Raw genomic sequence first — 17,187 nt, 5'->3', positions numbered from 1 at the left:
TTGACTACATTACCAGACTGACATTCTCACATTTTTTAACCAACATTTTGAATATCATCCTCCTTGCAATATGTTCCTACCAACTTTCAAATCAAACCGTGTGTGTGTGTGTGTGTGTGTTACTCACTAAGCAGCGACTCAATGACAACTCTGTAGAGGGAGGCATGGCGATGAGGCTGCCACTGTGCACACATGCTGGTACTATGTACCTGGTATGTGTTGAGATTGTTCACCCCCAGGAACACTGCAGCAGGAACAAGACAAACACAGTCACATGAGAAATACACTGATACTTCTCATGGAAAACAGCTAAATAAATAGATTACACCATCCCAATACACAGCCAAAAATATATGTCTTATTTTTCAGTTAAAATATCTAAACTTTAAAACATGATTTATTCAGTGTATATACAGCTCTGGAAAAAATTAAGAGACCACTGCAAAATTATTAGTTTCTCTGGATTTACTATGTATAGGTATGTGTTTGAGTAAAATGAACATTTTTGTTTTATTCTGTAAAGTACTGACAATATTTCTCCCAAATTCCAAATAAAAATATTGTCATTTAGAGCATTTATTTGCAGAAAATGACAACTGGTCAAAATTACCAAAAAAGATGCAGTGTACTGGAAAAGAATAGGGTATTTTGCAGTATAACACTTGAAAATCTATTTTATAATAAACCTGTATGAATGTATACACTGGTCTGAGAGGGAACCCATTAGCATTTGTTCTCTAATGTAGATGAGTCTAATGTTCTAAAATTAAAAGATACATATGTACTTCAGGAATGGATAATGATCTGTGGAGCAGCCAGCGGACTACAGTACATGTACCTTGTAATGCTGGTTCTGTGGCAAACCTATTGGCTTCACTTATCTTGGAAACCAGCACCCCATTTCAGATTTTCTCAGATTTCTGATTTCTGTGCGATACTCTTTAAATACTGCAAGCCATGCAAAACTAATGGATAGAAAAACATATCTGAGAAGAAAGCGAGAGGCTCTCAACAAACAGTCCTTCCATTTGAAAGCCACAAATGGCCCTAACCACTATTTCTTTCTTTATTTTTCTTATTTGTCTTTGTAAAAACCACACAAAATGTGCTGTGTGAAAGAAAACACATTTGAAAGCAGAAAAATAGACTTATTTTGGAATTATCACTTTTTTTCAGTCAGCATACCCTTAACACAAACCAAGCCACAACATATGGTTCGCATTAGAAGCACAAAACCATACTCATCTTTGGTCTCTCCACTTTTTGGATCATAAACATAATTGTGGTCATGTTGCAACAGATTGACTCCCACGCATTTTATATTGAGAACTGTGCCAAAAGTTGTGGCAAACCTAAATTCAGCTTGTCCATGTGAGAACACAATCCTCTTTTAAGCATTTATACAGCAGCCAGATCCTAAGAAGGCATCTACTTATGCAATCAGCTGTCTATTGGAATTCATACTACACAACAGAACATCATGTCAGTGGGGTTGTGACAAGGAGATTCGGATGAACATTAAAATGGAGACTGTGGACAAACCATATGGTGCACAGTGGTAGAGATTCGTTAGAGGTTTTGAATAATGCATGTGACAAGTTTCTTCCTTATATAAACTATTTTAATGAACTATATGCATGCAAAGGGCCTCTAGCTGATAGTGCTAATACAAGAAGGTAAAAAATCCATTATTGTGCATTCAATTATTCAAAGGTCAAACAGAAAACGTATGAAATATTGATGGATCTTGTAGAGCAGGCGGTATGCAGATGTCATTATGTAGGGTGAGCTAATATAGGAGGTTCCTTAAAGAGCTATGGAGTGTGAATGAAATAATCATCCATATCAGAGGCTGAGATTGACTGGAACTTCTTTATTGCAATGCTTTGTACATGCTTAATGACATAGCTAGGGTGTCATAACATATACAACATGTCGATAGTCTTTGTCCTTTGGTCAATAAACTCTTGATACTGTAGTTTCTGAGCAGCCATCTGGAATGAGAACAATTATGAATGGGGTGGGGAAGCTTAGTGGAGCTGGTAACCAAAAGGTTCTAGGTTCAAGAAATGTTCCCTCTAATTTTTGTCATTGTTGAGCAAAACATATCTCTATTGGGTGGACCTTTCAGCAACCTGAGCAGTGGCATATATACAAATAAATTATTAATTTTAAATATTAATTATTATAATATAGTTTGTAATATTAACATAGCTTACATAATTTTGATTATTCATTTAATAAATAAATGTAAATAATATAATAAATAAAATTATTAAACACTATATAAGTCAGCCGGTCACTTTCACAAAAAGTATTTGCAATAATGACTGGTTGACTGTAGATTATTCTGCTTATTACATGGCTACTTACCAAATAAATAATTAAATGGATAATAAAATAATGATTTGAGTTTAAATATTTTTTGTGTGTGTGTGTGTGTGTGTGTGTGTGTGTGTGTGTGTGTGTGTGTGTGTATGAGAAGACACCACAGTTTCCAGACACCTTCAAATTTCACATCCTGTGTTTGTCAGATTCTCTAGGTGTTTATACTTTGAAAATGACTGTCTGACTGCTCATTATCCCCACTTATTACACAGCTACTTCCCAAATAAATAAATTAATGTACATGACATATTGATTTCAATAGGGAGTTGAAATAATTTTATTAGCTTACTTGTAGTGATCGCAGAGTGATAGAAATAGGAAAGATGACTCACAAAACCAGGATGACTGGTGAAATATTACCTTACCCTTGAATGTGCAGTCATTATTCATGAATATCAGACTGCTGGATGACGCGATTGACCAATCAGAATCGAGTATTCCAGAGAGCTGTATAATAAATAGTTATATCATTTATATTATATATAATATAATAATATCTAGAGGTTATCTAGAGTATAGGTAGACCAAAATATCGGTTTTACCGATTAATCGGTGCCGATAGTTGCTTTTTGGAAATCTATGCCAATAGTGGCTGATAGTTTTTTTATTATTCCTTTGTGTTCCTCTGTGGTCGGTGCTATGATTAGACTGACTGGCATTTTCAAGGCTTTGGATATCTTTTTATATCCTTTTCCATCTTTATAAAGTTCCATTACCTTGTTATGCGGTCTTTTGACAGTTCTTTTCTGCTCCCCACGGCTCAGTATCTAGCCTGCTCAGTGCATCCACGTGAGAGCTAACAAACTCATTGACTATTTATACACAGACACTAATTGCAATTTAAAAAGCCACAGGTGTGGGAAATTAACCTTTAATTGTCATTTAAACCTGTGCGTCACCTTGTGTGTCTGTAACAAGGCCAAACATTCAAGGGAAAAACAAGACGCAAAAACAACACATATGGCTTCTGTGCCATTACGAACTTGAAATCTCTGTACTGTTCTAGGATCTTTGTCATGAATGAATCAGTTCTATGTATTTCCACACAAAATTTGTCACATTCTCAGTTCCATACTGAAAATACAATGGATATTCGAAAGGACTCCAGTTTATGTAGCACTGATTCAAGAAATATATAGCTCTAGGTATATATAATAATATATAATATACTGTATATATCTAGCTTTATTTCCAAATATTTTTTTAGCCTTCTAAACAGAATTTCTTTCAGTCTGTGTGGGAACAATATAAGAATTTCACAGCTTAGAGGGAACATTGGGTTCAAAGTGCTTAACCCCAGGATGCTCTTGGATAAAAGTATCAGCTTTTACACTAATTAGACAAGTTTATTTGTGGGAAAGTAACAGGAAGAACCTTGATTAGAGAAATTTCACATAATATGCCTCAGCCTCATGCTATACAGCTGAAGTCAGAAATGTACATACACTTTAGCCAAATACATTTACAGTGCATCCGGAAAGTATTCACAGCGCTTCACTTTTTCCACATTTTTTTATGTTACAGCCTTATTCCAAAATTGATTAAATTCATTATTTTCCTCAAAATTCTACAAACAATACCCCATAATGACAACGTGAAAGAAGTTTGTTTGAAATCTTTGCAAATTTATAAAAAATATTTTTTTTTTTTAAAAATCACATGTACATAAGTATTCACAGCCTTTGCTCAATACTTTGTTGAAGCACCTTTGGCACCAATTACAGCCTCAAGTCTTTTTGAGTATGATGCTACAAGCTTGGCACACCTATTTTTGGGCAGTTTCTCCCATTCTTCGTTGCAGGACCTCTCAAGCTCCATCAGGTTGGATGGGGAGTGTCGATGCACAGCCATTTTCAGATCTCTCCAGAGATGTTCAATCGGGTTCAAATCTGGGCTCTGGCTGGGCCACTCAAGGACATTCACAGAGTTGTCCTGTAGCCACTCCTTTGTTATCTTGGCTGTGTGCTTAGGGTCGTTGTCCTGTTGGAAGATGAACCTTCGCCCCAGTCTGAGGTCCAGAGTGCTCTGGAGCTGGTTTTCATCAAGGATGTCTCTGTACATTGCTGCATTCATCTTTCCCTCAATCCTGACTTGTCTCCCAGTCCTGCCGCTGAAAAACATCCCCACAGCATGATGCTGCCACCACCATGCTTCACTGTAGGGATGGTATTGGCCAGGTGATGAGCGGTGCCTGGTTTCCTCCAGACATGACGCTTGCCATTCAGGCCAAAGAGTTCAATCTTTGTTTCATCAAACAAGAGAATTTTGTTTCTCATGGTCTGAGAGTCCTTCAGGTGTCTTTTTGGCAAACTCCAGGCGGGCTGTCATGTGCATTTTACTGAGGAGTGGCTTCCGTCTGGCCACTCTACCATACAGGCCTGATTGGTGGAGTGCTGCAGAGATGGTTGTTCTTCTGGAAGGTTCTCCTCTCTCCACAGAGAAATGCTGGAGCTCTGTCAGAGTGACCATCAGGTTCTTGGTCACCTCCCTGACTAAGGCCCTTCTCCCCCTATCGCTCAGTTAGCTCTGGTGGTTCCAAACTTCTTCCATTCACAGATGATGGAGGCCACTGTGCTCATTGGGACCTTCAATGCTGCAGAAGTTTTTCTGTACCCTTCCCCAGATCTGTGCCTCGATACAATCCTGTCTCGGAGGTCTACAGACAATTCCATGGACTTCATGGCTTGGTTTGTGCTCTGACATGCACTGTTAACTGTGGGACCTAATATAGACAGGTGTGTGCCTTTCCAAATCATGTCCAATCAACTGAATTTACCACAGGTGGACTCCAATCAAGTTGTAGAAACATCTTAAGGATGATCAGTGGAAACAGCATGCACCTGAGCTCAATTTTGAGTGTCATGGCAAAGGCTGTAAATACTTATGTACATGTGATTTTTTTTTATTTTTTATAAATTTGCAAAGATAACAAACAAACTTCTTTCACGTTGTCATTATAGGGTATTGTTTGTAGAATTTTGAGGAAAATAATGAATTTGATCAATTTTGGAATAAGGCTGTAACAAAATGTGGAAAAAGTGAAGCGCTGTGAATACTTTCCAGATGCACTGTAAACTCAGTTTTTCACAATTCCTGACATTTCAGGTCAGTTAGGATCACTACTTTATTTTAAGAATGTGAAATGTCAGAATAATAGTAGAGAGAATTATTTATTTCAGCTTTTATTTCTTTCATCACATTCCCAGTGGATCAGAAGTTTACATACACTTTGTAAGTATTTGGTAGCATTGCCTTTAAATTGTTTAACTTGGGTCAAACATTTTAGGTAGCATTCCACAAGCAATAAATCACAATAAATTGCTGGAATTTTGGCCCATTCCTCCAGACAGAACTGGTGTAGCTGAGTCAGGTTTGTAGGCCTCCTTGCTCACGCATGCTTTTTCAGTTCTGCCCACAAATTTTCTATCGGATTGAGGTCAGGGCTTTGTGATGGCCACTCCAATACCTTGACTTTGTTGTCCTTAAGCCATTTTGCCACAACTTTGGAGGTATGCTTGAGGTCATTGTCCATTTGGAAGACCCATTTGTGACCAAGCTTTAACTTCCTGGCTGATGTCTTGAGATGGTGCTTCAATATATCCACATAACTTTCCTTCCTCATGATGCCATGTATTTTGTGAAGTGCAGCAGTCCCTCCTGCAGCAAAGCACCCCCACAAAATGATGCTGCCACCCCCTTGCTTCATGGCTGGTATGGTGTTCTTCGGCTTGCAAGCCTCACCCTTATTACTCCAAACATAGCGATGGTCATTATGGCCAAACAGTTCAATTTTTGCTTCATTAGACAAGAGGAAATTTCTCCAAAAAGTAAGATCTTTGTCCCCATGTGCACTTGCAAACTGCAGTCTGGCTTTTTTATGGTAGTTTTGGAGTAGTGGCTTCTTCGTTGCTGAGCAGCCTTTCAGGTTATGTCGATATAGGACTCGTTTTACTGTGGATATAGATACATGTCTACCTGTTTCCTCCAGCATATTCACAAGGTCCTTTGCTGTTGTTCTGGGATTGATTTGCACTTTTCGCACCAAACTACATTCATCTCTAGTAGACAGAATGCGTCTCCTTCCTGAGCGGTATGATGGCTGCGTGGTCCCATGGTGTTTATACTTGCATATTGTTGTTTATACAGATAAACGTGGTACCTTCAGGTGTTTGGAAATTACTCCCAAGGATGAAACAAACTTGTGAAGGTCCACAATTTTTTTTCTGAGGTTTTGGCTGATATTTTTTGATTTTCCCATGATGTCAGGCAAAGAGGCACTGAGTTTGGAAATACATCCACAGGTACACCTCCAGTTCAGTACACCTCCTATCAGAAGCTAATTGGCTAATTGCCTAAAGGCTTGACATCATTTTCTGGAATTTTCCAAGCTGCTTGTGATATAGTCAATTTGTAGTGAAACAATCTGTCTGTAAACAATTGTTGGAAAAATTACTCATGTCATGCACAAAGTAGATGTCCTCTATGACTTGCCAAAACTATAATTTGCTAATATTAAATCTGTGGAGTGGTATAAAAATACGTTTTAATGACTTAAGAGTATGTAAACTTCTGACTTCAACTGTATATGATCTAACAAAAGGTTTCTCTTTGATAGCGGTCTGCCAGTTGCAGAGGCAGGTGTGGTATGCATTGTGTCTGTTTATCTGACTTTCCTAAAACAAAACAGCGGTGGCTCATATTCGGCTGGTGACACCATGGCGTTCTGATGGATGGCCTCAGCACTCCTGGAGAAAACATAATCTGTTTGCTTTTTGATGAGAATCGCTAAAGCGATGTACCTGGCGATATCAAATTTATATGCAAAGGACTGTCATTACTAGAGCTGTCTGTCTGAATATTGATATATGTGTCAGCATCTATCAAAGCAGCAGCTTCAGGCTTCATTAACAGACAAAAGAGACGGTTCTTGCTAGTTCGCTTACATAGTGATATCACTGCTGCGTATTATTTTGGAAAAAAGGTATTAGTGCAGAAGATCACAGAGGAAAGCAAATCACTGCAACACAAAATCTGAAATGGAGCACAACGATGGTGGGGTGTCAGGAATAGAGTATAGCTCTCACACCAGGTAAGAGAGACAAATGTGCCTAAATGTGTGCACATTTGTGTATGTGGGTAGCTGATGCATAATGTCCATGATTTTTGTATTTCAACATCATTTGTCTGTTCCAAAACCTAGTGAGCTTCCTTCGGAGGCAGCATTTTAAGGCATCATAGGTGCGCTCCCGACGCAAAGACTGTTCCAAAAGGTAGGTACAATCTCAATTATGCTGCCTCATAAGATATCTCGATTTGGTCAAATTCTAAGGTATCATCATATGTATCCTTCCCTGGGTAGGCGATCCCAGAATGCACCACGATGAAAAAATAAATCCAAGATGGCAGACGAAGCGAGAGAAAAATTCAATATATATAAACTTATAATTCATTAAATACTGAAAAGTATCATAAAACATTTTTTATATCATAGAACACTGACTATTTTACCCACAACATGTGTGTACTATGTGTGTTTATGCTCATAAGAGTATCACGTTGTTCCTCTCGCATCACCTGAATTGAAATCAGTTGCGACTCAAGTCACGTGTCCGATATTTGAATGATGTGTGTGGAGTTGCCGTCTATGTAGAGTGTTCCAAATTGGTCTCTTATGAGGCATAATTTCAGTAAGGTTGATGCCACAGAAGACAGCTGCCTGTGTAGGCAGGAGACAGCAAGGCAGCTCACTCAAAACAAGTTTTGGAACAGACCCCGTGATTTAAGGTTACAGTTTATATGAATGTGTAAGGGAAAGTGTATATGTTAGGTGCTGTGATTTCTTTTACATTTTACATTAATTCGCGTTTTTAATCATCTTTGTGCCATCACCAGTTCAGTGGTGTAAATGTTTTGTTTTTTTTATATATATTCCATGTAGTTTCTCAATGAATATGATCATAAAGGCTGAATGCATAGTAATAATACAAGTTAAATTATGCAAAATGCTGTTTAAAGGAATGTTCTGGGTTCAATACAAGTTAAGCTCAATCGCCAGCATTTGTGGCAAAACGCTAATAACCACAAAAATGTACTTTGTCTCCCCCCTCGTTTATTAAAAAAAAGCAGTGAGGCACTTGCAATGGGGCCAGACCATAAATGTTCCAATACACACATTTCAAAAGTGAAGCCACAAGATGTAAACATTTTACATGATAACATTATTTTAGTGTGATAAAATCAGGGATTTACTAGCATTTACAGCATTTCCTAGATTACAGATTTTACCAGCGTTATATCATCTTGACAACGAAGTTGTAATATTGGATCACACTAAAATCATGTTAACACGTATAATGTTTATGTCTTGGGGCCTAACAGTATGCAGTTTAATGTTTTGGACTGCCCCCATTCACTTCCATTGTAAGTGCCTTACTGAAACCGCGAGTCGATATTAATTAACATTATGCCACAAATGCTGTCGATTGAGCTTCATTTTTATTGAAACTGGAGCATTCCTTTAAAATTGTTTTAGATGTAGAATAGTATGTCACACTGCAGAATAAGTATTTCATGTCAACAGACTATGTGTGTTTGTGTGTGTTTGTGTGGAGACTCACATGTGCTGCCCTTGCCGGTGAGGGATTGGCTGGAGCCGCTGGTGTAGGAGGCGATGACCTGGATTTTGTACTCTGTGCCACTCAGCAGATTGGGGAGCAGCATGGTGTCCACATCATCCCCTACAAACGTCTCTAGAGCCGGACCTGACTCTGTACACAGAGCAGAGACAACAGATGATTAACAATCTGAGTAACTTAACAGTAAAAAGGTATCACAAAATAAGCCAAATAAATAATTAAAAGGGCTGTATTCTACACTTTTGTAGCATTTGATTTTGGATTTTTGACATTCTACTGTGAAATGTTTTTGTTTAATGGTTAGCTAAACTGTATAATAGCCCCATTTGTTAGATGAGATGGAACCTGATTGCCTGAACTCCTGGTCATCTTCTAGGTTGATTTTGTGATAATGAAGAGCTGAATGTACATTATCCAACATGGAGTCATGACAGTTTGTAATAATTTGTACAAGCTAGCAGAATTATAAGATATCGTACAAGCTAAGTCATACAGCTAAAAAAGTATGACTTTTAGACACACCAATAAATAAACAGAATTTCAAATTGATACAATACAGAAATCAAATCTGAGCTAGTCTCCTATTTGACACTTCATTTTAAGAAAGGAAACGTGTGTGAACAAATCTGCTTACTCATTCTAGATTTATTTATGCAATACAAATGACCAATATATAGTATGTCAATAACCTGTCTCGTTACAAACCCAGTGTTTTCTTTCTTCTGTAGTGCAATAAAGTTATTTTCCTATTAAAATATTGTTTAGGTGAGGGGCTAAACTTCATAAATAAAAATCGTAGTAACAAATTCATTGGTTTGTTTATTTTTCTCCAAGGAAGTGAAAGTTGTACATTTTTGTATGAGCCAACTCGTACCATTATTATGACCTGTCATGAGAACGGGATGACATTATTCCATACATAGTTGTGACATGATCAGAATGATGATTTCTGAAGTTAGTTTCAAAACCCTTTTTATTCACAAAAAAAAAAAAAAAAAAAAAAAAAAAGCAAGGAAAGTCCTGTTTTCAGTGATCTGTCCTCTTTAGGCAAAAATGTCTTACACTTCATGTGAACACACACTAAAACCAAAGTGTTGGGTTCTGGACCACTCCAAATTTAGAACAGAGCACACTGTTAAGAATCCCACAGACGTGTAGCCTCTTTAGAGCAAGATCACAGACTAAACTAAAAAGAAGACAGGAAAAGAACGGGTGGGTCTTTTGAAACACACACAAACATATACAGACACACACACAATTACACCTTGTCAGGGTTGCTGGATGATCTATTTGGTGAGTCTGTTCTGTCTCTGCATGCTCCCAGCATTCCCTTTTCTTCATTGTTTTGTTTGCCATGTGCTGGTCACAACACAGGGTTTCCCCGCAGGTTCTGAGGCTCATAAATGGCTTGATTAGCATCACCTGTTCCTTGTTGGAAGTTAATTTCTCCCTCTATATAACTCCCTCTTGTGTGCTGTCTTGTGCCTTCAGCAAAAGCAGTGCCTATTCCGTTTGCTCGCTCTTTTGTTGGTGTTGTCTATTTTCTGCCATCCCAGGCGTTCTTCCCCAGACCCAGTCACCAGTTCTCACAGTGTTCTGCTCTGGTTTCTCTCAGCCCTCTCGTATTAGTTCCTGTGTTATACTTACCCTTTTCCACCAGCCTGGAATCATCTGTCACTGTCCACCACTAAGTAAGTGGTTGCCGCCATCTTCAACTATCAGACTGCCCTCCTAGAGACTTCTCCTCGACGTGGGTCCAGTTGTTTCCCCTCAACCACAGCCCTCCATCTCCACTCTCTAGTCCACCCGATTTCTGATCTCTTCCTTCACCTTCCCCGTTGCTCTTCGTGGCATTGCTAAGGATTCTGTCCTGATTCCAGCTCTCCTGACTCTTGTTGGATGCCCTCAAATAACCAGTCTGCTTTGTGGTTTATCCAGTATTTTCCCTGTGTTTGAGTCTTCAATAAACCTGGATTATTTTCAGTTTTTGGATTTGCCTCTTCCTTCACCTTAACAACCCCTCACAAATAAACACAAACAAATGGGCACACAGAAAGAAATGAAATGGCCACTGGTAGGGTGATGTATTAACAGCTTGTTAAGAGCTGTTTGACAGAGCATTAAATGTAGGTGGAGAAGCCATTTATCTTTGCCACAGACTGAAGTTTATGATCAAATATTGGAATAGAGGGCTTTATGGGGCTGGAATTCAGTGGAAAAGTGATATTTTTATCTCTGCTGTGCTGCAGCCACAGAGTCTCTGTTTACAGTTGAATCTCAGACTGCAGATAGAAGAATGGTCATATTTAAAGTAGCAGACATGGAGACAAGAGAGCAGTGTAGTTTTTTGTAGTAGTACCAAAGGATGTACAGTACCTACCTACCTATCTGACATATTATGCTATTATGGAATGATGTGTGTGTGCACGTGTGTGTTTGTGTACATACCAGAGATGGGCTGGTAGATGACCCTGTAACCCATAGTGGTGATTTGAGGTGTGTCCCAGCTGATGCGTAAGCGATTGTACCACTCATCAAACACTCTTAGGTTAGTGGGGGCAGATAGTGCCACTAACCAATCAGAAGAGAGAATGCAGACACCATCAGATACAAGTAAATGTGGCATTTAAATTCTACATCAAAAGAAAGGACAAGGGTGTTCTTCCCTCTTTTAAAAGTGAATAAGCCTATTTATTTTGCAATCATAAATGCCTGAATGTTCAGGGTGACTACTCGTAGATGTTTGTATGTAACATTTACATGTACATTTGGATAGACACTGAAGCGTATAATATCAACATATTCACAGTATCTAAAGCATAAACGCTCATACATACAGTTGAAGTTAGAAGTTTACATACACCTTAGCCAAATACATTTAAACACAGTTTTTCACAATTCCTGACATTTAATCGTAGAAACATTCCCTGTCTCAGGTCAGTTAGGATCACTATTTTATTTTAAGAATGTGAAATGTCAGAATAATAGTAGAGAGAATGATTTACTTCAGCTTTTATTTCTTTCACCACATTCCCAGTGGGTCAGAAGTTCACATACACTTTGTTAGTATTTGGTAGCATTGCCTTTAAATTGTTTAACTTGGTCAAATGTTTTGGGTAGCCTTCCACAATCTTCTCACAATAAATTGCTGGAATTTTGGCCCATTCCTCCAGACAGAACTGGTGTAACTGAGACAGGTTTGAAGGCCTCCTTACTCGCACACGCTTTTTCAGTTCTGCCCACAAATTTTCTATCAGATTGAGGACAGGGCTTTGTGATGTCCACTCTAATACCTTGACTTTGTTGTCCTTAAGCCATATTGATGCAACTTTGGAGGTATGCTTGGGGTCATTGTCCATTTGGAAGACCCATTTGCGACCGTGCTTTAACTTCCTGGCTGATGTCTTGAGATGTTGCTTCAATATATTCACATAATTTTCCTTCCTCATGATGCCATCTATTTTGTGAAGTGCACCAGTCCCTCCTGCAGCAAAGCACCCCCACAACATGATGCTGCCACCCCCATGCTTCACAGCTGGGATGGTGATCTTCGGCTTGCAAGCCTCACCCTTTTTCTTCCAAACATAACAATGGTTATTATGGCCAAACAGTTCAATTTTTGTTTCAACAGACCAGAGGAAATTTCTCCATGTGCACTTGCAAACTGTAGTCTGGCTTTTTTTATACCGGTTTTCTACAGCATCAAAGGACAAGGTCCTTTGCTGTTGTTCTGGGATTGATTTGCACTTTTCGCACCAAACTATGTTCATCTCTAGGAGACAGAATGCGTCTCCTTCCTGAGTGGTATGATGGCTGCGTTGTCCCATGGTGTTTATACTTGCGTACTATTGTTTGTACAGATGAACGTGGTATCTTCGGGCATTGGAAATTATTCCCAAGGAATCAGTCTTAGCTGATTTTTTTTATTTTCCCATGATGTCAAGCAAAGAGGCACTGATTTTGAAGGTTGGCCTTAAAATACATCCACAGGTACACCTCCAATTAGCCTATCAGAAGCTAAGTGGCTAATTGCCTAAAGGCTTGACATCATTTTCTGGAATTTTCCAAGCTGCTTAAAGGCACAGTTAACTTAGTGTATGTAACTTCTGACCCAATGTGATTGTGATATAGTTAATTAAAAGTGAAACAATCTGTCTGTAAATAATTGTTGGAAAAATTACTCGTGTCATGCACAAAGTAGATGTCCTAAACGACTTGCCAAAACTATAGTTTGCTAATATGAAATCTGTGGAGTGGTTAAAAAATGAGTTTTAATGACTTCAACCTAAGTGTATGTAAAATTCTGACTTCAACTGTATTTACATCTTTAGAGACACACAAATCTTTACAAATCCTCTGACGACTGGTCAGAACTTAAACTCCCTGAACCTTTACGAGGATACTGCTGTATGTGATCGAGTTCAATATCCAGACACAACTTTTATTTTTCCAAAATTAAGAGAAAATTTGTCAAGACTTTAAATGGCATTTATATGGCTGAATTTAATTATCATGAAATTACAACAGGTATGAAAAATACGTAAAACTCTGTCAATGTTATGGTGTAATAATGATGTGTGTTTTACTAATTTCATAATTTCTCTGTGTGCTGTCCTAAATGTTTTGAAACCTAAAGGATTAGTTGAACCACAAAGGATTTGTAAACATTTGTACATTTCTAAAGTTATAACAGGGTTTACGTTTCAGAGCCAATACATCGATATTTTACATTTCAGTATAAATGTATGCAAACATACTATGCAAAAACAAAACTGTATATGTAATAGAACCACACTTTACATTCAAATACCAACAAATACTCACTTTTAATTTTTCGGTTAATTGCATTTTATTGTTTGCATTTAGCATTGTTTTTTCACCTGCTGTCTGTGACCCTATCAGAACAGACATGCAACAAAATTTTTTGTCACACCCACCAGTAGAAAACCACTGACCTAGTATATATGATATGAATTTGCACAACCATAACTTTATGTATTTTTGTTTAAAATAATTGAAAAATAAGAATACTCCACATCCAAGCATATCCAAAGAAGATGAGGTGACTCATTTCTCACTACGGTCACTAGTTTGTGTCCTACCTGTAGTAATTCCCAGCATTCCCTTACAAAAGTCTCAGTTTTAACATACATAACTGCTCCTCCTCAGGACATATTACCCCAGTGATAATTAATTCAAAACTCATTTAGAAATAAGGACAAAGTTCTTTCAATGCCAATACAGCTATCTCAGGCTGAGTTCAGTGCGAGGTGACATTAGCATCTCTAATCAGCTGAGCTTGAGACACTTGGCTGTAATTTTAAAGTGAGAATTTTTTTTTAGATAATCATCCATTCAGAGGAAATCAAGCTGGTGTGATCAGTTTATTTTATTATGGAATGGATAGGACTCATGCGTATTAATGAGGGAAAACAATATTATTCCACCTGTTTAAGAATGTGTTTCAAATGCTAAAGGACTGACCATCTAACATCTAACCAGTGTTGGTGAGTAACTAACTAAAAGTACCAATGCTACTAAGTACTTATATTTAGTACTGTAACAGTAAATCAGCTGTTTTCAAAACAGAGTAGCTTTTCTAGTAATGAGTAACTTCTTTCAACAAGTAGTGGTGTAGCTTCACAAAACGGATGCTTTATTTAAACAAACCGCTAAAAAAATGGAATTCACTGACTAATTTGAGTCACTCCAAAGATTTTTACATGTTCTTTGTAAATAACATTATAATGATTATTACAATAAATCAACAAAGAAATATAAATGCAGCTGTTTCAACCCTGTTTCTACTCAGTTATATAAATAATGTTGTTTCTAGTTTTATTGGAGGTATTTTGTATAATTTTAATTTATAGAGACTATTGTTTTTGTGCCATATAAATACAGCTGATTCAATGTACAGCAGTTAGCTACTTTTTATTGAAGTTTGTAGTGTATCTAACCACTTTTTCAAAAGAGTAGGCTGACTGTAGTTATGCTATATTAAATTACGAGTAACTTGTAGCTTCACAAGCTCCAGTTTCAAAATAGCTTCCCCAACACTGCTGTTTACTTAGAGCTGTAATATAAAAGGATCTATTTTCAGCTCACAAGTGCTATATCTTGTACAGAAAACCCTCAGGTACAAGGTTTATAAGAAAGTCAGCAAATTTTTAGAGTTGGACTATAATACCATGTAATTATGCCACAATAATATGTAATTAGTGTAACTGCATCTGTTTTAAAAAGGTTCGAGAAGAACCCATAATCTGTTTAATTTATTATAAGCGCAGCAGCTGGCATAGAAAGCATTTGGTAGCTTAGACTTACATGTTTTGCCAGAAGCGGCCATGGATAGTGAGGTGGACACTCCATCTGCATAAATAGGGGTCACAGTGATCTTGTACTCTGTTTCTGAGAGGAGAGGTTGCAGGATCACGCTCTTCCTGTTTCCCAGGACAAACACCTGCAGAGGAGCACAATATTCAACAACAGACAAAGCACTGTGTATGTTAGGCTTTACTGTCTTTGTGAGATCCAAATGTGCTTGTGGTCCCTATGTGGAAATAGCTTCTTAATTATGCTAATGACAGGTATTATATATAATGTTGCCATTTCACAAATTTACAATGCATAAATGGCAACATTATATATAATACCTGTCATTAGCATAATTTGAGAAAAAAAAGGGTCAATGGGATGTCCCCACCATGATATGAAAAAAAACTTGTGTGTGTACATGTGAACAGTCATAATTGTATACACAATGAGCACAGCCATTTACATGTACATTCTTACACCAATGCTATGCTTAAGCCGACAATGTGTAAGACTATCCTATTTAGGGATAGTTTACCCAAAAATGAACTCACCCTCATGACATTTTTTTTTTTGTTTTTTTTTTTTGTTTTTTTGGGGGGGGGATTTTCTCCCCTTTTCTCCCCAGTTTGGAATTCCCAGTTCACAATGCGCTCTGTGTCCTCGTGGTGGCATAGTGACTCGCCTCAATCCGGGTGGCGGAGGACGAATCTTAGTTGCCTCTGCGTCTGAGACCGTCAATCCAAACATCTTATCACGTGGCTTGTTGAGCGCGTTACTGCGGAGACATAGCGTGTGTGGAGGCTTCACGCTATTCTTCGCAGCATCCACGCACAACTCACCACGCGCCCTACTGAGAGCGAGAACCACATTATAGCGACCACAAGGAGGTTACCCCATGTGACTCTACCCACCCTAGCAACCGGGCCAGTTTGGTTGCTTAGGAGACCTGGCTGGAGTCACTCACCCTGGATTCGAACTCGCGACTCCAGGGGTGGTAGTCAGCGTCTTTACTCGCTGAGCTACCCAGGAAATGTTGAGTGATGCGGCACAATCAGAAGATATATGATGTTTAATATTCAATTATATGGAGCAGGATTTTAGACCAATGAGATTTTACACTGGGTGGGGCAACCAAGTGTGACGGCAAAGAAAGACAAACCAAATGATCTTCAAAATGTCCTGTTGCTCATCACGATCAAAGCTGGTTAAGGCAAAAACTCAGATTTATATGAAAGGCATTTTGTGTCACTTGTAGCTGTATCATGCTGGTTAGGACACAGTGTAAGCAATGACAGTCAAAAAAAAATCAGCTCAGAGTGTGAGCTGAAAGGCTGCCAATCTGCATACTGAACTTTAGGAGTTTGGATGAAAATCAAGACAGCCAGTACTCCACTCTCTAGCCAGATTCCAATTACTGCAGTCATTCACCACACACAAACACACACACACACACACACACAAAGCATCATGACAGTCTACTGCCTGTTCGTAATGAAATGTTGGGTTGCATTATGTGGAGTGCCTTCCTCTGTGTGAGAGTAAAATCACTGAACAGACTACAATTAAGTCAACTATATCATACTGATCAACACTCTTCTGTCAACTTTTGCTTTTGTAAAGACCTGTATTTTTAGAGTTGTAGGGAAAAAAGTATCTGTACGAAACAGCTAAACTAAAACAGACTCGTAAAGAGATTTCCGGGACATGTTTGGTTGATGTTATTGTGCCAAAGAAGCATCAACCAGTTATTGCATCCAAGGGTTCATATACTTTTTACACCCTGCACAATGAATGTTTACATGGTGTGTTCAATGAAGACATGAAAACATATAATTGTTTGTGTGTT

At 38.2% G+C, this 17,187-nt stretch overlaps 1 protein-coding gene across 1 annotated transcript in view; it reads right to left on the bottom strand.

The window, feature by feature from the left end:
* The window catches only part of LOC127453571 (collagen alpha-1(XIV) chain-like), a 191,407-nt gene that overhangs the window by 100,573 nt on the left and 73,647 nt on the right, over positions 1-17,187 (bottom strand). Inside the window, exons 21-24 of the mRNA XM_051720027.1 lie at positions 15,351-15,486; positions 11,472-11,594; positions 9,006-9,155; positions 128-244 (exon numbers count right to left, since the gene is read on the bottom strand). Coding sequence (XP_051575987.1) covers positions 128-244; positions 9,006-9,155; positions 11,472-11,594; positions 15,351-15,486 — 526 coding nt within the window. The remainder of the gene's footprint in view (positions 1-127; positions 245-9,005; positions 9,156-11,471; positions 11,595-15,350; positions 15,487-17,187) is intronic.

The sequence above is a fragment of the Myxocyprinus asiaticus genome, chromosome 16 (assembly GCF_019703515.2).
Source record: "Myxocyprinus asiaticus isolate MX2 ecotype Aquarium Trade chromosome 16, UBuf_Myxa_2, whole genome shotgun sequence".
NCBI classification, from domain to species: Eukaryota; Metazoa; Chordata; class Actinopteri; order Cypriniformes; family Catostomidae; genus Myxocyprinus; species Myxocyprinus asiaticus.
Note: the sequence above shows the minus strand (reverse complement) of the source record. Positions and strands in the feature narration are given on the sequence as shown.